Here is a 23074-nt window from a genome sequence, read left to right as displayed (position 1 = left end):
TTTTTTACTGTGATTGTGGAAATCACTTATTTTCCCAGATGTCAAAGGTGAAGAGAAAGATCTACATTTTCTACTTTTTATTTATGTAGAGTCTATTTAAATTTCTCTTGGTGCGTTTCTGATCCCACAAACATTGTTAATATATTCATTTGTGAACATTGATAATTATGCTGTGCACATTATAAAACTAATTGAAACAATTGTTTCAAAAGGGGTTGAAGGCAGAGAGAGTGATTAAAATGTGTATCTGTGGTAGACTAAATAATGACACCACCCACCCCTCAGCATTTGTGCGCAGGACAACTATGTCCTAATCTCTGGAGCCTGTGAATGTGACCTCATACGGCAGAAACCCACTTTGCAGATGTGATCAAGTTAAGGATCTTGAAATTATCCTGGAATATGTGGGTGGACCCTGAATGTAATCACATGTCGCCTAATGAAAGGGGTGCAGAAGGAGACAGGGTTTGATGACAGGAGAGTAGAAGGCAGTCTGACACAGGGGCAGAGTGATGTGGCCACAAGCCAAAGAATGCTTAACCGTTAGAGGCCGGATTCTCTTCTAGCATCTCCAGAGAAAGTACAGCACCTTGATTTTTGCCCAGTGATACCAATTTCAGACATTGCTTCCAGATTGTGAAAGAACAATGTCAGTTGTTTTAAGGTACCACATTTGTGGTAATTTGTTAAAACAGCCACAAGAAATTAATACAGTTGTTGTAATAGGAAGTGCATTACTGCTCTAACAAGTAACTAAGAATGTAGAAGTTACTTTTGAAATGGGTAGAGGCTGGAAGAATTTATAGGTGAATGATAGAAAAACAGAAATGTTGAATAGACTCTTGGTAGAAATAATGGAAGTTAAAGGTATTTCTGGTTAAGGCTCAGAACACAGGAACACAGTAAAGAAAACCTGTATTTTCTTAGAGAATATGTATATTGTCATAAACATAATTCTGGTAGAAAGATGAACTTGAAAGGTGCCTCTGCTGAGGGCTCAAGAAGGGAAGGAGGAACATGTGTTTGGAAACCAGAAGCAAGGAGATCCTTGCTACAGTGTGGTGCACAGCATAGTTGAACTGCATCCTTCAACTGTGTGGAAAGGAGAGCTTGTAAACAATGAGCTGTGAGCTGTTGAATATTTATTTAGCTGAGGAAATTTCTTTTTTTTTTTTTTCTCTTTTTTCTTTTTTCTTTTTTTTTGACAGGCACAGTGGACAGTGAGAAAGAGAGACAGAGAGAAAGGTCTTCCTTTGCCGTTGGTTCACCCTCCAATGGCCGCCGCGGCCGGCGCGCTGCGGCCGGCGCACCGCGCTGATCCGATGGCAGGAGCCAGGAGCCAGGTGCTTTTCCTGGTCTCCCATGGGGTGCAGGGCCCAAGCACCTGGGCCATCCTCCACTGCACTCCCTGGCCACAGCAGAGAGCTGGCCTGGAAGAGGGGCAACCGGGACAGAATCCGGCGCCCCGACCGGGACTAGAACCCGGTGTGCCGGCGCCGCTAGGCAGAGGATTAGCCTAGTGAGCCGTGGCGCCGGCCTTGAGGAAATTTCTAAGCACAGAACTGAAGGTGTGATCTGGATTCTGGGTGCTTGTAGTAAAATGTAAGAGGAAACAGATGAATTGAAGAAGAAACAATTAAGTAGAGAGGATCTAGGACTGGTGATTTGGGAAATTCTCAGCCTGTGTAGTTTACAGAAGGCATTAAAATTAAGACATTCTCTGTTAGGGGAGTGTGCTCTGTAGAGAAAGCTAAGGGTATAAGCAAGGTTATCTTTTGTGAGTGCTGCAGAGATTAGGCATGTGATTCATTCATCTCAGTCATCTCTGCAAAAAGCCAGGAATCAAGTTCTAACAAAGATCTCTGGAGGATCCTCTTGGTATGAACTCTCATGACCGGTGATGCATAGGTGTTTGATAATCAAAACTTCAGGGGCTGGCGCCGTGGCTCACTTGGCTAATCCTCTGCTCCCCATCTATACCTGATTTCGATCATTTGGATGATAAGATTTGGGACTTTTCAGCTTATGAGATCTAGATGAGATTTTGGATTTGACTTGATATTGTAATGGTTGAGATCTTTGGGGGTGCTGGGATGGAGTCAATGTATTTTTTTTTTCTTTAAAGATTTATTTGTTTGAAACACAGAGTTACAGAGAGAGACACAGAGAGAGAGATCCCTTCTATCCGCTGGTTCACTCCCCAAATGGCCGTAATGGCCGGGGCTGAGCCGATCCAAAGCCAGGAGCCAGGAGCTTCTTCTGGATCTCCCATGCAGGTGTTCTTGGGCCATCTTCTGCTGCTTTTCCCAGGCCATTAGCAGAGAGCTGTATTGGAAGTGGAGCAGCCGGGTCTCAAACCAGAGCCCATATAGGATGCTGGCACTACAGGCACAGTTTTACGCACTATGCTACGGCGCCGGCCCTGAGTCAATAGATTTTACATGTGAGATAGACATGAAATTTTGAGAACCTTGAGAAAATTAAATATTTTTTTTTATGATTAATTAATTTATTTAAAGGCAGAGTTACAGAGAGGCAGAGGCAGACAGAGAGGTCTTCCACCTGCTGTTTCACTCCCCAGATGGCTGTTAACAGCCGGGGCTATGCTGATCTGAAACAAGGAGCCAGGAGCTTCTTCTGGGTCTCCCATGTGGGTGCAGCGGCCCACGTGCTTGGGCCATCTTCTGCTGCTTTCCCAGGCCATAGCAGAGAGCTGGATTGGAAGTGGAGAAGCCAGGATTTGAACCCGCGCCCATATGGGCTGCTGGCACTGCAGGCGGCAGCTTTACCCATTATGCCACAGCACCGGCCCTGAAAATTAAATGTTATAAACTCATTCTTTTTCTGGGCATTCCTTATTTAAAGGCATTGTAAATTTATCAAGAATTACTTTACAGAATTGACGTTTTCAAAAGTAAATACTATTTTGTTAGTTATACTGATAAAATAATCTCTTATTCTTTGCACTTAACAAATCCAGCAAGTTTTATTAAACCATATCTGCCATATTGTTGATAATGCTACCCACACACTAGGCAGAAAATTAAAATAGGAAAATAAGCTTCTTATTACTACATACTGGATGTCATAGCTTTTCTGTAATAGTATCAGTTTCTGGGGTCGGCATTTGGCACAGTTTTTTAGTCACCACACCCCATATTGGAGGTACCTGCGTATAAGTCCCAGCTCTGTCTGATTCTAGCTTCTAGCTAATGTATACTGTGGGAGGCCACAGGTGATGCCCTGAGTACTTGAGTCTCTGCTACCCATGTGTGAGACCTGGATTGATTCCAGACTCCTGGCTTCAGCCTGGCCCAGTCTTGGCTATTGCAGACATTTGGGAAGTTAACCAGCGGATGGAAAATCAATCTCCTTTTTCTGCCCTTCAAATAAAAATGAAAATAAATAAACATATCAATCCCTAAAGCACTAATAATGAAACCAAATTTATAAAGAATTTAAACAGACTTTAATGTCTGATTTTACATCAACTCTGTGCCCCCCACCCACCTTTTTTGATTAAAAACTCTTATTCCTTGAACTGACTTACTTCATCCTTATTATTTACATTTTTATTTTGTTTTATTGTAAAGTCATACAACTAGTTAAATAAGATTGTTCGAGGAGAGGATCACTTAATGATACTATGCATAATATGTAGTGGTATCCTGATTAAAAGACATTAAAACTATTTATGGCCTGTTCTAAATGCATTTAGACTCTTGATCTTGTTACTTTTTATTTCTGGTTTTTTGAAAAAGGCATATTAAAATAAAACATTTTATGTTTTATGCTATTAGCTCCCAATTTACTGGTTGTAATTGTGAGGGGCTTTCCTCTAGCAGACAGTCCCCTTAAAGATACAAATTCCATATTGGTGAGCTTCATGGAATCGTGTATAAAACAAATTTTAGTAGAAAAGAGGTCTGAAATAGTCTGTTTACATTTTTAAAAATTAAACACATTAGTGTACACATTTATGGGCTGCAGTGTGATATGTTTTTACATGTATACAATGTTTAATGAGCATACCAAGATAATTGGTATGTCAGTCATTTCATTTATCATTAGTCTCACATACATTATTCAGTTTTAATGCTATAAATATTATGAATATTACTTGGGATATTTTGTTTACTTGTTTTGTTCCACTTCCCAGCCATATTTGACATGACCCTGCTTGCCAGATAAATATATAACTGTATTTACTATTTGTTTTACTCAATAGTTTAGGTACCTAGGAAGTTTTCTAAATTTTACCAATATGATTGTAATATTGTAGTTGTAATTTGTATTTGAAAAGATTTAAACTAGCATTGAACACATTCATTAAAATGGAGTATTTCCATATTCAAAAATTTTTTTAAACTTTTATTTAGTAAATATAAATTTCCAAAGTACAGTTTATGGATTACAATGGCTTTCCCTCCCCCATGACTTCCCTCCCACTCGCACCCCTCCCATCTCCCGCTCCCTCTCCCATTCCACTCACATCAAGATTCATTTTCAATTATCTTTATATACAGAAGATCAATTTAGTATATATTAAGTAAAGATTTTATCAGTTTGCACACAGAAACACAGAGTGTAAAATACTGTTTCAGTACTAGTTATAGCATTACTTCACATTGGACAACACATTAAGGACAGATCCCACATGAGGAGTAAGTACACAGTGATCCTGTTGTTGACTTAACAATTTGACACTCTTGTTTATGGCGTCAGTAATCTCCCTAGGCTCTAGTCATGAGTTGCCAAGGCTATGGAAGCCTTTTGAGTTCACTGACCTCAATCTTATTCAGACAGGGTCTTAGTCAAAGTGGAGGTTCTCTCCTCCCTTCAGAGAAAGGTACCTCCTTCTTTGATGGCCCCATTCTTTCCACTGGGATCTCACTTGCAGAGATCTTTCATTTAGGTCGTGCCCCCCCCCCCCCCGAGTGTCTTGGCTTTCCATGCCTAAAATACTCTCATGGGCTCTTCAGCCACATCTGAATGCCTTAAGTGCTGATTCTGAGGCCAGAGTGCTATTTAGGATATCTGCCATTCTGTGAGTCTCCTGTGTATCCCGCTTCCCATGTTGGATTGTTCTCTCCCTTTTTGATTCTATCAGTTAGTATTAGCAGACACTAGTATTGTTTGTGTGATCCCTTTGACTCTTAGACCTATCAGTGTGATCAATTGTGAACTGAAATTATCACTTGGACTAGTGAGATGGCATTGGTACATGCCACCTTGATGGGATTGAATTGGAATCCCCTGGCACGTTTCTAACTCCACCATTTGGGGCAAGTCAGCTTGAGCATGTCCCAAATTGTACATCTCCTCCCTCTCTTATTCCCACTCTTATATTTAACAGGGATCACTTTTCAGTTAAAATTTAAATACCTAAGAATAATTGTGTGTTAATTACAGAGTTCAACCAATAGTACTAGAACAAAAAAAATACAAAAATGGATAAAGTACATTGTACATCAACAGTCAGGACAAGAGCTGATCAAGTCACTGTTTCTCATAGTGTCCATTTCACTTCAACAGGTTTCCTCTTTGGTGCTCAGTTAGTTGTCACCGATCAGGGAGAACATAAGATATTTGTCCCTTTGGGACTGGCTTAATTCACTCAGCATAATATTTTCCAGATTCCTCCATCTTGTTGCAAATGACCGGATTTCATTGTTTTTGACTGCTGTATAGTATTCTATAGAGTACATGTCCCATAATTTCTTTATCCAGTCTACTGTTGATGGGCATTTGGGTTGGTTCCAGGTCTTAGCTATTGTGAATTGAGCTGCAATAAACAAAATAATTTGTATTTGAAAAGATTTAACCTTAAACTAGCATTGAACACATTTATTAAAATGGAGTATTTCAATATTCAAATTTTTCTTACTAGTTTAATTCTCCAGAGTCAACCCAGCTAGATATTCATAATAAAAATGCAGGTGCTAGTTTTCCTTGTGTTTTAACTCACTGTTTGAGGGGCTGGTTTGTTTTTTTTTTTTTTTTTTTTTTAAAGTTGCATTTGATAGTGGTGAATTGATTTTTTTCCCAAAGAAACTATTGACTCAGTTATTGATAAATCTTTCATATACTACATGCAGTGAAAATAGCTATATATTTGCATTGACTTCTAATTCTACCAGTTTTGAGAACCAGGTTTTTCCATTTACAAATACTTTGTTTAGGAGTAAGAAATCAATATTTTATAATGTATTTGCAGGGTTACTTATTTGCTTCATGGTCAAAGATCGTTTATATTAAATGTTCAAGGAGAGATTTTTCTTCCCCTTGTAAAGAAGAATGGATAGTGGATGTGGGGTAATGTGCTGTCTTTTCTATCTTCCGGGACAGTGAAGAAACATCCTACTGGTTTCCGACTAAGGGAGGAGCAGCTAGCCATGTAATAATCTGAGGCGAAAGTTTACTAAGCAGAGGGACCAGCAAATACAAAGGCCCTGAAAATATAACAGCCTTGGCATTTATACAGTACAGAAAGAAACAGTTTTGGCAGTTTTGTAGTATATAAATATCCCTGTTGTTAAATTATTGTAGTGATGGAGTGAAGAGTAGGAGATGGTTGAAAGTGGTGGCAAAGCTAAATTGTTTAGAGTCTTTGAGGCTACAGTAGGATATTTCTAAGAGATAAGAGTATTGATAGCCTTTAAAGGTTTTAAGTAAGGAGTCATATGATGTGTTTTACATTTTTAAAAGATGATTTTGGGGGACTGTTGCTGTGACATGGTGACAGAAGCTGCTGCCTGCAGTGCCAGCATCCCAAGTGGGCGCTGGTTCGAGCCCCAGCTGCTCCACTTCCAATCCAGCTCTCTGCTATGGCCTGGGAAAGCAGTAGAGGATGGCTCAGGTCCTTGGGCCCCGGCACCCATGTTAGGGATCCAGGGGGAGGCTCCTGGCTCCTGGCTTTGGATCCGCCTGGCTCTGGCCGTTGCAGCAATTTGGAGACTGACTCAGTGGATGGAAGACTTCTCTCTCTCTCTCTCTCTGCCTGCCTCTGCCTCTCTGTAATTCTGCCTTTCAAAAACAAATAGATCTTAAAAAAAGACTTTGGCTGCTATGCAGAGAATACACTGTAGGGGGCAAGAGTAAATGAAGCAAGACTGTAACATTACAGTATTAGAGGAGACACTGCATTTAGCTGTCAGGTTATATTTTGAAGGTAGAGCCAGTAGGGATTAACATTGAATTAGATGTAATGGATGAGCAAGAGGAACACAGAGTACCCCATTGCCTAAACAGTAGTGATACTATTAACAGATACAGGGAGCACTGGAAAAGTAGGTGTAAGTGGGAAAAAATCAAGAATTTTATGTTGAATGTTTTGGGTTTGAGACTGTTATATGTCTTATTTGAGTTTTGGCAGGTCGTACTATGTATCATTATTTTTGAGTAGGAAAAATATACCACTTTAGGTGGTCAGTAGCCATAGCAAATGTGCTTAAAAATTAACTTATTAGAATTTTGCCATTATATTAATCTTTCATCACCTTTTTTCTTTTGCAAGCTGAGTTCTGCAATTATATCTAAAATTATTTAGTAACAATTAAGATGCCTGTGAAATCTCCCCACTAGCCATCATCTTTAAAGGCAAAATCATAATTCTGAGTTTTACAATACAATAAATTGTATTATTTGAACACTGATGGTTGGTTCATCTTATAGTTGTTTCTTTTTTTTATTTTTTATTATTTTTTTATTTTTTGACAGGCAGAGTGGACAGTGACAGAGAGACAGACAGAGAGAAAGGTTTTCTTTTACCGTTGGTCCACCCTCCAATGGCCACCACCGCTGGCGCGCTGTGGCCGGCGCACCATGCTGATCCGATGGCAGGAGCTGGGTGCTTCTCCTGGTCTCCCATGAGGTGCAGGGCCCAAGCATTTGGGCCATCCTCCACTGCACTCCCTGGCCACAGCAGAGAGCTGGCCTGGAAGAGGGGCAACTGGGACAGAATCCGGCGCCCCGACCGGGACTAGAACCTGGAGTGCTGGCGCCGCAAGGTGGAGGATTAGCCTATTGAGCCGCGGCGCCGGCCTTATAGTTGTTTCTGACTTTTGCTTTTATTAGTACCTCCTGTGTCCTCTTGGGGTATTTCACTGCTTTTTAGTGAAAGAGCATGTAACTAAGCTTGATCAGTCTCGCTGATTGCTAGCATTTCTGTGAAAAGTTTGATAGAGGAAGTTGAAATATATGAACAGGTTATTATCTATGCGTTTCAGTCAGGTTATCCTTTGTCCCATTGATATGGATTGAATTTGAGAGCTAATGAGAGCAGTTTTGAAATTTTTTTCTGGAGTCTTTTGTCTTATAGAAAAATCCTACATACTTATAAAAATTAATCTTTTTTGTTTTTGACAGGCAGATTTAGGCAGTGAGAGAGAGAGAGACAGAGAGAAAGGTCTTCCTTCCATTGGTTCATCCCCCAAATGGCTGCTACAGCCGGCACGCTGCACTGATCCAAAGCCGGGAGCCAGGTGCTTCCTTCTGGTCTCCCATGCAGGTGCAGGGCCCAAGCACTTGGGCCATCCTCCACTGCCTTCCCGGGCCACAGCAGAGAGCTGGACTGGAAGAGGAGCAACTGGGACAGGACTGGCGCCCCAGCCGGGACTAGAACCCGTGGTGCCGGCACCACAGGCGGAAGATTGGCCAAGTGAGCTGCGGCGCTGGCCATAAAAATAAATCTTGAGGGGTTAAGCTTTTGGTGCAGCAATTAAGACACATGCATACCATACTGGAGTGTCTGTGTTTGAGTCCCTGTTCTGTATCTATTCTAGCTTCCTGCTAATGTGCACCATGGAAGGCAGCAGGTGATGGCTCAAGTACTTACATCCCTGCCACCCACATGAGAGACCTAGATTGAGTTCCAGCCTGCTGGCTTCAGTGTAGCCCAGCCCAGCCCAGCCCAGCCCTGGCTACTGCAGGCATCTGGGGAGTGAACTGGAGGATGGATGAACAACATGAACCACCTACTTAACATGCCTTTAGTTGGAAGCTCAAAGATAACTTGCTATAGACATATGTAGACAAATGGTTCTGCTTAACATAAGACATTAGGTTATCGGGTCTTCAAATTGTATCAGTTCATATAGAAGTATGAACATAACAGATTACAAGTTATTCTCAGGCACACTGCTTTATGCAGTGATGAGGAAAACGTAGGTTTCTTCCTAAGAACATCTTTATGTATAGAACATTGAATTTGAAATGATCATAGAGGATACACAGTTTAAAAACATATCATCATGACCTGCCTACCATAAGACCTAACTAGAATAGTTATTTATATTCTTGGCTTCTTTTAAATAAATTGCCAGATGTTGGGAAAATACTTACAGGGAATGTTTTTATTAATTATATACATTAAGTACATTAAGTCACATTCTGGATTCTTGGTCTATTCTGCTTAATTTATTACCCTTTTTACATTTTTACATAACTTTTTAAAGATTTATTTTACTTGAAAGTCAGAGTTACACAGAGAAGGAGAGGCAGAGAGAGAGAGGTCTTCCATCTGCTGGTTCACTTCCCAATTGGCCGCAATGGCTAGAGCTGCCGATTCGAAGCCCAGAGCCAGGAGCTTCTTCCGGGTCTCCCACGCAGGTGCAGGGACCCAGGGGCTTGGGCCATCTTAAACTACTTTCCCAGGCCATAGCAGAGAGCTAGATCAGAAGTGGAGCAGCTGGGATTTGAACTGGTACCCTCATGGGCTGCTGGCACTGCAGGCGGTGGCTTTACCCCCTACGCCACAGCGCTGGCCACAAATAATTTTAATTGAAGTTTAGAATAATGTTCTTGAAATTTTTCAGTAATCTTCAGAAATACGGTCTGAACTTACAGACCAAAACATTGGAGTTAAGAGCTTTGTTTCAGTTCATCTTTAACTCAACATTCAACTAAATATGATGGATTTTTTTTCCTCTAGTGATAATTGCCTTTTTTGACCAATATGAATGAATATTTTAAATTTAACTGAACTAAAGTACTTTAGAAAATACAAATTTCTAAGACATGGTGGTTATAGGATTTATTTTTAAAAGCAATCATTTAGTAGAGAAATAAAAGCACTTTTCCTTTAGTGAAGCAAAGTTCTGAATTCTAAAATTGAAAGAGATATTTGGTTGAAGTTGTATGTCTTGTGTAAGTTTATTAGATACACATATGAATATGTGTATATTAATAATTCTTTGCTGTATGCTTAGCCCCCTCCTGTAAAAGTTCTTAAAGGAATGTGTAAAAACATGTTTAGAATAAAATATTTGAAGATATTTATTATAATTAATAGGTATCCTTTGAAGACTGAAAATTAAACATGAACTCTCTTTAATTTTATTGAGCCCAAACTTTTGGATTGCTCCACTCTCCTCTCGAACTGCCACTTGAACTTGAAACTTAGAGTTTCTGAGAAATCTTTGAAGAAGATTTGGTGCAAGATATTTGAGTACAAGATTTTCTGATCATGCTTTGCAGTGTCTTATTTAGAAGACAGAACAGAGAGAAAGTTTTAAAATATATTCTGTGAATATATTTTAAAATAAAGTTTAAGATATATTCTGTGAATACTTGAAGTGATTTTTTAACTGATAGATTACAAACCTCTTTAGTCAAAGTAGTTTTTATTGATTTTTTAAACACCTGAACTAAAAGTGTATTATACTACTTTGCCCATCATGACTGTGGACTTCAGTTGCTACACAATTAAATTCCTTATATAGTTGTTGAAATTGTACTGGCTCTGTAAAATATGCTGAAGATTGTCTTTCAACGTTATGTAGGAAAAATATTTATTAAATACATACTTATAAAATAAGCAAAGATGGTCTATCAAATGTGGTTTATTTGATCTTTAGGGTGAGTGGATTACACATTGGTACACATTGGAAATAAACTTTCAGGCAAAATCTTGAAGAACTGTATTTTAAATAACAGCCCTTACTTTTACAGCTATCAACAAATTATATATAAATGTTGGTGGTACCAGAGCATTGAAAATAAAACTTGTTTGTGATAAACTTCATCCTTGGTTCTCTATCCCAAAATGTAACTGAATGATAATAAAGTGCTATTCATCTGCAGGTGCATTGCTTCTACTTAGTTAAAAGACGGTTGAAAGGACAGGAATTAGTAGCATGTTGTATTAGCCTTTTGTAGTGTATTTTGTCCTAAGCATCTTAATTTCCCTGTTTTGAATGCTAAGTAGCAAGGGTCTTGGTTTAGAAGTAATACCCATCATGCATGTAAACGGTATGAAAGAGCTGCTTAGTAAGTTAACACAAAGTGTTCTTGTGTCAGTCCTTGTGGAAATAGATACAATACAAACATTACAGCTGAACTCACGGCAAACTCCATTAAGTAAAAACCTGGCCTCATTGTTCAGGAAAAAGTTTGAATAGAATGCAAGCTCATTTTGTTGAATGTAATGTCAGGCTTTTAGGGACTGTATTGAGGGATAAGGTTTTGTTAAGTTGAGACCAATTCATTAAGTTTTATTGCCTGGTGAGAAGCAGTAATACTTTATTGTAAGACTTCATCAAATATTCATGGTTAAAGAGAAGTAGTAAATGTATTCAATCAAGTGGTCTTTTGGGGTTTTGAAAAGGATTATGAAGTCTGCTCAGCTGATAGTTTTAACATTCATCAAGGTTGTTTAACAAGGGTAATTTTAATCTCTGAGTTTAATTTTGTTGCCCAGTCTTTTTTTTACTGCCACAAATTCAGGTCTGTAAAAATTGTGTCAGATTATAGGGATGAGTGGATACTATATCCATTTATATAATTTGTGTATTTCCTAAATTGGTATATATTTTTAAAATTATCGTCTTAGTTGTGAATTTGGCATATGAGAGTTGTGACCTACTTTTTCATTATGAGATTGCTATTCATTTGGTCAGGCTGTAGCCTTAACCTCACTGTTGTTGGTGATCTTTTCATGTCTTGGATAATATGATCTCTTTGATACATATAAAATAAGCAACCAGTTCCAGTTATGAATGGATATAGTCAGCATTTTTTCTATATGGTGTCGGAAATTTCAGTAGCATTGCCTTTGTTTTTGCCCTTGGTATTAGATTACCTGCCTCTTGTAATTTATGCTTATGTTATAATTAAGCTCATCTTAAATTTGTGTGACAGTAGTTTGTACATAGGAAACTCATTCTTTTCCAGTTCATTACATGTTTACTACTTTGTCAACTGAAGTTTTAAAATGTTTGTTGGTTTTGTCCTTTTCAAAGAAATTAAGCTAAAAGTCAAATTTGCTGTTAATTTTTTTTGGGGGGGGTCCCTTATCTTCCATTTCTTAGGCGGATGATGTTGAGGGCAAAATTAGACAAATCATTCCACCTGGATTTTGCACAAACACGAATGATTTTCTTTCTTTGCTGGAAAAAGAAGTTGATTTCAAGCCATTTGGAACCTTACTTCATACATACTCAGTTCTCAGTCCCACAGGAGGAGAAAACTTCACATTTCAGATATATAAGGTAAAGATAAAGTATTTCTGGGGTAAAGTTACTCATTTGTCTGCAACTTATATGCAGTTTTGTTATTTTTATTGGTTTTTCTAATTTCAGGAAACAAGCTTTTATCATCATTAAAAACATCTATTTTGTGTGTGTATCTGTGTGTCTGTATGTACACATTTAATCTGAGACTTCTAAACATTTTCCCACAGGATAGTTTTGTGTCTTGCAGACTTACACTTACCTCTGTGATGAGTTTCACCTGACTTTTCCTGGCTTTTTCCCTAGGCTGACATGACATGTACAGGCTTTCGAGAATATCATGAAAGGCTTCAGACCTTTTTGATGTGGTTTATTGAAACTGCTAGCTTTATTGACGTGGATGATGAAAGATGGCACTACTTTCTAGTGTAAGTACAGTTCTAAAGCAACAGTAGACCTTATTACCTCCACAAAGCCAGCTTTTTAATTGTGGCAGCCCAATTATTGGGACAGTATAATGATATTTTTCCCAGGAAAGAAAAACCATTGTTTATGAGGCTTGAGTTTTCCTTCATTATGCTTTCGGAGACCTTGAGAATAGAACTGAATTAAATGCTGTTGTCCGTTAGGGCCCTGAATGTAGGCTTAAACAGTAAAATGAGCTTTGCCTGTGTTTTCTTTTACTTGCCACCTATTCATCTTTATAATAGGCAAGTGCACTGAAGTGATGTAAAGAGGTCTGATTTATCCAAGTTGCTGCACACCAATTAAGTGAATTGTACATTCAGGACATAGCAGGTGTACCCATTGGGCCCTCACAGAGTAGCTTGCTGACACTGAAAATTCAGTCAGAGAATGGAAAAGAAAATGGACACTGCATGGGAGCGCGACTGTAATTGACCTGCTTGGCTTTCTGTTTTATCTGCAGATTTGAGAAGTATAATAAGGATGGAGCTACGCTCTTTGCGACCGTAGGCTACATGACAGTCTATAATTACTATGTGTACCCAGACAAAACCCGGCCACGTGTAAGGTAATTGGCAGTATAACACGTGCCTTGTCTTTTATTTCAGAAGAAGGAACTGCTGAAGTTTCCAATACTTGTTAAAATAGTGTTGATTTGTTTAAAAAATCACCATTATTCATTGGCTATGTACTGATTTATTTCATTGTTCCCTTTGAAACTGTGGAAAAGTAAACCTATTTTGAGTGTCTCAATAATTTTTGTGTTTCTTGAAGGTTGAATTAAAAAAAATCACAGACTTTAAAGTGCTCATAATACTACAGTGATTTGCAATTTTTAAACTGGGTATGTTGTGATATTTTAATTTTAAAATAATTTCTTTACCATAGTCAGATGCTGATATTGACTCCATTTCAAGGTCAAGGCCATGGTGCTCAACTTCTTGAAACAGTTCATAGATACTACATTGCGTCTCCTTCAGTTCTTGATATTACAGGTATGTAAAACTTGTTTTGTTACTGAAAGAATGAGACTTTCTAAACAATATCTTCTTTACTGACTTTGTTTTTATCCGAAGTAACTATTCAGTTTTAAAGAGCAACATTCTCCTACAGCTCTTTAAGACCTGTCTAAAAATGACTTAAAATTACATTTTAGATCATATGCCTTTGTGAATAGATTGTTTTTGTGAAGTGTTTAATTGAACAGAATTTTTTAAAGGTTTATTTATTTATTTGAAAGGCAGAATTAGAGAGGGAGAGAGAGAAATCTTCCATCTGCTGGTTCACTCCCCAGATGGTCACAGTGGCTGATCTGAAGCCGGGAGCCAGGAGCTTCATTTGGGTCTCTCCTGTGGGTGCAGGAGCCTAAGCACTCAGGCCATCTGCTGCTGCTTTCCATGGTATATTAACAAGGAGCTGGATGGGAAGTGGAGTGGCAGCTTTACCCAATAAACCACAGTGCCAGTCTCAAGTGAACAAATGTTGGTCAGGCATAAATCCATTGCAGATATGGTATAACTTACTTTTTCAGTCTATTTTGACAGTTACATCTTCCATTATGGATTAGTTATAGAAGTAGTTTTATGAATAGAATGTTGAGAAGAAGGAAGGAGACTGCTCTTTAGAAAAAAGCGGCATCTTTTTTTTTTTTTGGACAGGCAGAGTGGACAGTGAGAGAGAGACAGAGAGAAAGGTCTTCCTTTGCCGTTGGTTCACCCTCCAATGGCTGCCGCGGCCGGCGCACCGTGCTGATCCGATGGCAGGAGCCAGGTACTTATCCTGGTCTCCCATGGGGTACAGGGCCCAAGCACTTGGGCCATCCTCCACTGCACTCCCTGGCCACAGCAGAGAGCTGGCCTGGAAGAGGGGCAACCGGGACAGAATCCGGTGCCCCGACCGGGACTAGAACCCGGTGTGCCGGCGCCGCAAGGCGGAGGATTAGCCTAGTGAGCCGCGGCGCCGGCCCAAGCATCTTTAAGAAGTAGAATTACAGATAATATTACATGGCAACCACTGAATTACTGTATAAGTCCTCAGCCCTACTCAAAATGTTCCAAAATCTGAAACATCTTGAGGACTACTTCACACTTTAAAAGTTACAGATTTTTCAGGGGCCAGCCTTGTGGCACAGCATGTAAGGCCACTGCCTGCAGTGCCAGCATCCCATATGGGCACTGGTTCAAGTCCTGGTTGCTCTACTTCTGATCCAGCTCTCTGCTATGCTCTGGGAAAGCAGTAGAAGATAGGCCAAATCCTTGGGCCCCTGCACCCACGTGGGAGACCCGGAAGAAGCTCCTGGCTTTGGATCGACCCAGCTCTAGCCATTGCGGCCAAGTGAACCAGCAAATAGAAGACCTCTCTCTCTCTCTCTCTCTGCCTCTCCCTCTGCCTCTGCCTCTGCTTCTGCCTCTCTGTAACTCTGCCTTTCATATAAATAAATCTGAAAAAAAAAAAAAAAGTTTCAGATTTTTCAAACTAAGGATGCTTAGCTGGTAAAGCCAATGCAAATATTCCAAGATCCAAAAAACTCTGAAACCTGAAACACTTATGGTCCTAAGCATTTTGGATCAGCAATACTCAGCCTGTACAGATATTCTCATCTAAATTAGGTAGCAAAACTTGCAAATTCTTTGAGTTTGAATACATCTTTTATTTTTTAAATTGCAGTATTTAACATGTACCAAAATGCCAGCTTGTTTTAAAAAATGCTGGTTTTGAATTTTATTTAATCAGTTTGTTGTTTAAAGGCCTATACATATAACACACACAAACCAAACTCAAAATAACCAAATTCTCAACTAGCAAATATAAAAAGACTGGTGGCAGATTTTCAGTTTCCTTATTTTTCTTTCAGTATAGTGGTTTTGCTTGACCACTGTAAATAAAGTTTGTCCAAAATAGTGAACTGACCCTGTAGGATAGCTAAATAAACTAGAGGAAAGCATGCTGTTTTTAATAGTGAGCTCCACACTTACAGAATTGAATTATCTTTTTATCTGACTTTTCTACTACGTTAAATGAGCTAAAAATAAAAAAAAGCTTGAACAATATAAAGAAGTAATTATGAAACTTAGTTTATATCAGGAATTATAAATTGCTTAAATGATACCTCCACTAGCTTAGTAACTTGCAAAACTATAGAAACAATATAAACTATACCATTTTTTTAGGCTTATCTGAACATTGTTTAGTCTCCACTCACAGAGCTTGGACTTGGTGCTACACGAAGGGGCATTTTTGGGGATTTTAATCTGGAGTTCACATAAGTAGTCTTTGTCTACTCTAGTGGGTAATGTGCCAGCAGGGGTTGTTTCTCTGAAGCCTCTTAACCACTTTTCTTCTGTCTACTCCAACCAATAAAGTCCTTCATACTTAGCACCAATTAGCAGATAAAGAATTTTATTTCTTAAATCTCAGTGAAGAGTCATCAATAATGGTAGCCTTTGTTCATTGCTATTATTCATTAGAAACTGAAGTCTCTTTAAAGAAAAAAGGCTAAACATGCAAAAGGACTTCTGAATTTGACAACTAGTTTCAGCCTTTATTTTCAGCATTAACATTTCTCAGCATTATAAAATATTAAAAATGCCTTATCAGCTTTCTCATTAAGATACTTCTTTGGATTTCCATACCCAGTCTTTAAAATATAAAACCTTGCAGTTTCCCAGTCTAGTCTTGTTGGTTGCCTTTGTCTCTGTTTGTTATCTTGTATACTTTTAACTTTGCACAACTTTAACAGGCTCTGGATCTCCCTTTGCAATCCAAGAAATTATGTATATTGAGATGGCCTTTTGCTTATTTGACAAATAGCCAGATAGAGTAATAATTAAACTTAACATTGGTGGCCTAAGTTGTATTTTACTTCCAATGGATAGGTGTTTGTGGTGTATTTGCCACCCATTTTTCTTTTTTTAGCACTCAATTTTAGGTAGAATACAGGAAGACAGTTCATTACATTATGTACTATCTTCTTTGTGAGGATTTCAGCCTCTTAAGATACCATATTTAAATACATCTCAGTGTGTAACTTTGTAAGTAGAATCAATGACTAGTTTGCCTCCATGTGGAAAATATCCTCACCTGTCCACTCAAGAGTTGGAATCAGACTCAGAAAGTACAGTGAAAGTGAAACTTTATTACCAGTGTTGCAAGATCAGGTATCTGTTGAGCATGCACACCTGCAATTTATATCCTAGCACTCAAGTCCCTCCCCTGGTTCCTCATTGGCTGAGTACTGTGAAGTATACAATCTTCCCAGATGTCACCTAAGTTACATAGTAAGCTTCCTCCTTCCTTCTCTGTGAGTTGGCTACTCCATAACATCCTATTTTGCTTAGTGAGTTTTGCTACAAATTTTTCATTCTGTGTTTAAAATGAACCATTTTCTTACATTCCAGAATTCTGAAATGCTGCATTTGGCAATAGAAATTAATCCTGGGCTAGCATATATGGGTGTGTAGCTAGAAAGACAGACAGACAGAATGTGTATGTGTCTATGTGTGTAGATAAAATATATATCAGTATTTACCAGCGGTATATAAACTACTCAGTATCTTTGTCTTTTAAATTTCCCTTATTCTGGAACTTGAACTGGCGCCCTTACGGGATGCCAGCATTGGAGGTAGCAGCTTAACCCATTACACCACAATGCCCAGCTCCAGGCCATATTTCTTTCTTTCTTTTTTTTTTTTTTTTTTTTTTAAGATTTATTTATTCATTTGAAAGTCAGAGTTACAGAGAGAGAGGAGAGGCAGAGAGAGAGAGAGATCTTCCATCTGCTGGTCAGGACTTGAAGCTGGGCATTGAACCCATATACAGGTTTCTTAGTAAACAGGTAAACACTCACTTATTTTTTATCTTCTGTTCTGTACTCTTGCTGAGCTTGTTCATTAGTTGTAGTTTTTTGGCTAGGGTTTTCTTTGTACGGAACCATGTTGTCTACAAATAAAGATATTTTTACTTCTTCCTTTGTAGTCATATGCATTTTATTTTGTTTCCTTGCTTGATTGCATTGTTGAGGTCCTCCAATACAATGCTGACTAGAAATGGTGAGAGCATATACCGTGTCTTGCTCCCAATCTTATAGTGAAAGCAGGTAGTCTTTAACTATTTAGATTGTGTTAACTGTTGGGTTTTTTTTTGGTAGATGACCATTATCAAATTGAGAAAATTCACTTTTACTCCTTTGATGTGGTGTTGGATTTTGTTAGATGCTGTTTTCTGCATCTATTGGATGATCATGTAGTTTTTCTCATTCTTTTAATGTGCTATATTATATTAATTGGGTTTTTTGAATGTTTAATCAGCATTGCATTTCTTTTTTTTCTTTTTCTTTTTTTTTTTTTTTTGAAAAATTTTTTTAACTTTTATTTAATGAATATAAATTTCCAAAGTACGACTTATGGATTACAATGGCTTCCCCCCCATACCATCCCTCCCACCCACAACCCTCCCCTTTCCCACTCCCTGTCCTCTTCCATTCACATCAAGATTCATTTTCGATTATCTTAATATACAGAAGATCAGCTTAGTATACATTAAGTAAGGATTTCAACAGTTTGCTCCCACACAGAAACATAAAGTGAAAAATAATAGATGATTTTTTTTTAAATGATGATGAAATCAGATCAGACCTATTGTCATGTTTAATCCCAGTGAGAGTCAAGTTGGGAATTGATAATTTCTTTTTTTTTTTTTTTTTTACAGAAGATCAGTTTAGTATGCATTAAGTAAAGATTTCAATAGTTTGCACCCCCATAGAAACACAAAGTGAAATATATTGTTTGAGTACTCATTATAGCATTAAACTTCAATGCACAGCACATTAAGGACAGAGATCCTACATGAGGAGTAAGTGCACAGTGACTCCTGTTGTTGACTTTACCAATTGACACTCCTGTCTATGGCATCAGTAATCTCCCTATGCTCCAGTCATGAGTTTCCAAGGCTATGGAAGCCCTCTGAGTTCTCCGATTCTTATCTTGTTTAGACAAGGTCATAGTCAAAGTGGAGGTTCTCTCCTCCCTTCAGAGAAAGGTACCTCCTTCTTTGAAGACCTGTTCTTTCCACTGGGATCTCACTCACAGAGATCTTTTGCCAGAGTGTCTTGGCTTTCCATGCCTGAAATACTCTCATGGGCTTTTCAGTCAGATCCGCATGCCTTTAGGGCTGATTCTGAGGCCAGAATGCTATTTAGGACATCTGCCATTCTATGAGTCTTCTGAGTATCTCACTTCCCATGTTGGATCGCTCTCCCCTTTATTTATTCTATCGGTTAGTGTTAGCAGGTACTAGACTTGTTTATGTGCTCCCTTTGACTCTTAGTCCTTTCATTATGATCAATTGTGAACTGAAATTGATCACTTGGAATAGTGAGATGGCATTGGTACATGCCACCTTGATGGGATTGAATTGGAATCCCCTGGTATGTTTCTAACTCTACGATTTGGGGCAAGTCAGCTTGAGCATGTCCCAAATTATACATCTCTTCCCTCTCTTATTCCCACTCTTATGTTTAACAGGGATCACATTTCAGTTAATTTTCAACACTTAAGAATAACTGTGTATTAATTACAGAATTAAACCAGTAATATTAAGTAGAACAGACAAAAAAACTACTAAGAGGGATAATGTATTAAGTTATTCATTAACAGTCAGGGCTATGCTGATCAAGTCACCGTTTCCCATAGTGTCCATTTCACTTCAACAGGTTTCCTTTTTGGTGTTCAGTCAGTTGTCACCGATCAGGGAGAACATATGGTATTTGTCCCTTTGGGACTGGCTTATTTCACTCAGCATGATGTGTTCCAGATTCCTCCATTTTGTTGCAAATGACTGGATTTCGTTGTTTCTTACTGCGGTATAGTATTCTAAAGAGTACATATCGCATAATTTCTTTATCCAGTCTACCGTTGATGGGCATTTAGGTTGGTTCCAGGTCTTAGCTATTGTGAATTGAGCTGCAATAAACATTAGGGTGCAGACCTCTTTTTTGTTTGTCAATTTAAATTCCTTTGGGTAAATTCCAAGGAGTGGGATGGCTGGGTCGAACGGTAGGGTTATCTTCAGGTTTCTGAGGAATCTCCAGACTGACTTCCATAGTGGCTTAACCAGCTTGCATTCCCACCAACAGTGGGTTAGTGTCCCTTTTTCCCCACATCCTCGCCAGCATCTGTTGTTGGTAGATTTCTGCATGTGAGCCATTCTAACCGGGGTGAGGTGAAACCTCATTGTGGTTTTGATTTGCATTTCCCTGATTGCTAATGACCTTGAACATTTTTTCATGTGCCTATTGGCCATTTGGATTTCCTCTTTTGAAAAATGTCTATTGAGGTCCTTGGCCCATCTCTTAATTGGGTTGTTGGATTTGTTTTTGTGGAGCTTCTTGATCTCTTTGTAGATTCTGGTTATTAACCCTTTATCTGTTGCATAGTTTGCAAATATTTTTTCCCATTCTGTCGGTTGTCTCTTCACTCTCCTGACTTTCTTTTGCAGTACAGAAACTTCTCAATTTTATGCAATCCCAATAGTTGGTTTTGGCTTTGACTGCCTGTGCCTCCCGGGTCTTTTCCAGAAACTCTTTGCCTGTGCCAATATCTTGAAGGGTTTCTCCAATGTTCTCTAGTAACTTGATGGTGTCAGGTCGTAGATTTAGGTCTTTAATCCATGTTGAGTGGATTTTTGTGTAAGGTGTAAGGTAGGGGTCTTGCTTCATGCTTCTGCACGTGGAAATCCAATTTTCCCAGCACCATTTATTGAATAGACTGTCCTTGCTCCAGGAATTAGTTTTAGATCCTTGATCAAATATAAGTTGGCTGTAGATGTTTGGGTTGATTTCTGGTGTTTCAATTCTGTTCCATTGGTCTATCCATCTGTTTCTGTACCAGTACCATGCTGTTTGGATTACAACTGCCCTGTAGTATGTCCTGAAATCTGGTATTGTGATGCCTCTGGCTTTGTTTTTGTTGTACAAGATTGCTTTAGCTATTCGAGGTCTCTTGTGCCTCCATATAAATTTCAGCACCATTTTTTCCAGATCTGAGAAGAAGGTCTTCTGTATCTTGGTTGGTATTGCATTGAATGTATAAATTGCTTTTGGGAGAATGGACATTTTGATGATATTGATTCTTCTAATCCATGAGCATGGAAGATTTTTCCATTTCTTGGTATCCTCTTCTATTTCTTTCTTTAAGGTTTTGTAATTTTCATCGTAGAGATCTTTAACGTCCTTGGTTAAGTTTATTTCAAGGTATTTGATTGTTTTTGTAGCTATTGTGAATGGGATTGATCTTAGAAGTTCTTCCTCAGCCATGGCATTATCTGTGTATACAAAGGCTGTTGATTTTTGTGCATTGATTTTATACCCTGCTACTTTGCCAAACTCTTCTATGAGTTCCAATAGTCTCTTAGTAGAGTTCTTTGGGTCCCCTAAATAAAGAATCATGTCATCTGCAAAGAGGGATAGTTTGAGTTCTTCCTTCCCAATTTGTATCCCTTTAATTTCTTTTTCTTGCCTAATAGCTCTGGCTAGAACCTCCAGAACTATATTGAATAGCAGTGGTGAGAGTGGGCATCCCTGTCTGGTACCAGATCTCAGTGGAAATGCTTCCAACTTTTCCCCATTCAATAGGATGTTGGCTGTGGGTTTTTCATAGATTGCTTTGATTGTATTGAGGAATGTTCCTTCCAAACCCAGTTTGCTTAGAGTTTTCATCATGAACGGGTGTTGCATTTTATCAAATGCTTTCTCTGCATCTATTGAGATAATCATATGGTTTTTCTTCTGCAGTCTGTTAATGTGGTGTATCACATTGATTGTTTTGTGCACATTAAACCATCCCTGCATACCAGGGATAAATCCCACTTGGTCTGGGTGGATGATCTTTCTGATGTGTTGTTGCATTCTATTGGCGAGAATTTTATTGAGGATTTTTGCATCTATGTTCATCAGGGATATTGGTCTGTAATTTTCTTTCAATGCTGCATCTTTTTCCGGCTTTTTAAAGATTTATTTATTTGAGAGGCAGAGAGAGAGAGAGGTCTTCCATCTGCTGGTTCATTCCCCAAATGGCCGCAATGGCCGGAGCTGGGTGATCTGGAGCCAGGAGCTTCTTCCAGGTTTCCCATGTGGGTGCAGGGGTCCAAACACTTGGGCCATCTTCTGCTGCTTTTCCAGCCCATAGCAGAGAGCTGTATCGGAAGTGGAGCAGCCAGGATTCGAACTGGTGCCCATATGGGATGCTGGCACTGCAGGCGGCAGTCTTGCCCATTATGACACAGCACTGGCCCCTAGCATTGCTTTTCTGATACATATACCATGTGGTCCTTTTAAGTGATTTATCTTATATATTGCTAATTTGGTTTACAAATAATTTGTTGAGGACATTTGCACCTGCATTTAGGAGGGACACTGATTTTTACCAAATCAGTATTTTTTGTGTTAGGCCCTTGATATCAGGGTAATTCTGGCCTCATAGAATAAATTGGGAAATCTTCCCTCCTGTATTTACTGAATAATTTATGAAATATTGTCAATATTTCCTCTATAAATGTTTGGTAGAATTTACCAGTAAAGCTTACTGATCATGCACTTTTCTTTTTACAAAGACTTTTAGTTAGCAATACAATGTCATTACTTGCTATGGGTCAATTCAGATACTCTTACTTCATGAATCATTTTTGTATCTTTCTAGAATCCATCCATTTCATCCATGTTGTTTAATTTGACATAAAAGTTCATGGTGTTTATAATTCTTCCAGTTTGTGAAAAGTTGGTAATACTGTCCCATATAAATATCAGTTAAGTAAAGTTGGATGAAAGTGGCATTCAGGTCTTCTGTATTATTACTGATTTTCTATCTAATTCTACCCATTATTGAGAAAGTAGACTGAAATTTCTGTTTTTTGTTAAATTGTTTGTTTAATTCTGCCAGTTTGGGACTCTGTTGTTAGTTACATATGTGTTTATAATTGTAATATCTTCCAGATGCATTAACTTTTTGTCATTTAAAAAAATGTGCCCCCTTTTTCCTCCTACAGTATTTCTGTTTTAAACTTTTTGTGCAGTATTAATATAACCATTTCAGTTCTCATATTGTTTGCATGTTTTATCTCTCTTTTTTTTTTTTTTTTTTTTTTTTTTTTTTTTTTTTTTTTGACAG

The 23074-nt window shown here is 38.5% G+C and overlaps 1 protein-coding gene across 2 annotated transcripts in view; it reads left to right on the top strand.

Annotated features, from left to right (window-relative positions):
* The window catches only part of HAT1 (histone acetyltransferase 1), a 79879-nt gene that overhangs the window by 41646 nt on the left and 15159 nt on the right, over nt 1-23074 (top strand). For both annotated transcript variants that reach the window (XM_002712286.5, XM_017342928.3), the window contains exons 5-8: nt 12309-12488; nt 12756-12877; nt 13378-13482; nt 13803-13909. In XM_002712286.5, coding sequence (XP_002712332.4) covers nt 12309-12488; nt 12756-12877; nt 13378-13482; nt 13803-13909 — 514 coding nt within the window. The remainder of the gene's footprint in view (nt 1-12308; nt 12489-12755; nt 12878-13377; nt 13483-13802; nt 13910-23074) is intronic.

This window comes from Oryctolagus cuniculus, chromosome 3, assembly GCF_964237555.1.
Source record: "Oryctolagus cuniculus chromosome 3, mOryCun1.1, whole genome shotgun sequence".
Taxonomy (NCBI): Eukaryota; Metazoa; Chordata; class Mammalia; order Lagomorpha; family Leporidae; genus Oryctolagus; species Oryctolagus cuniculus.
The sequence above is the reverse complement of the archived record's forward strand: the minus strand, read 5'-3'. Positions and strand labels throughout refer to the sequence as shown.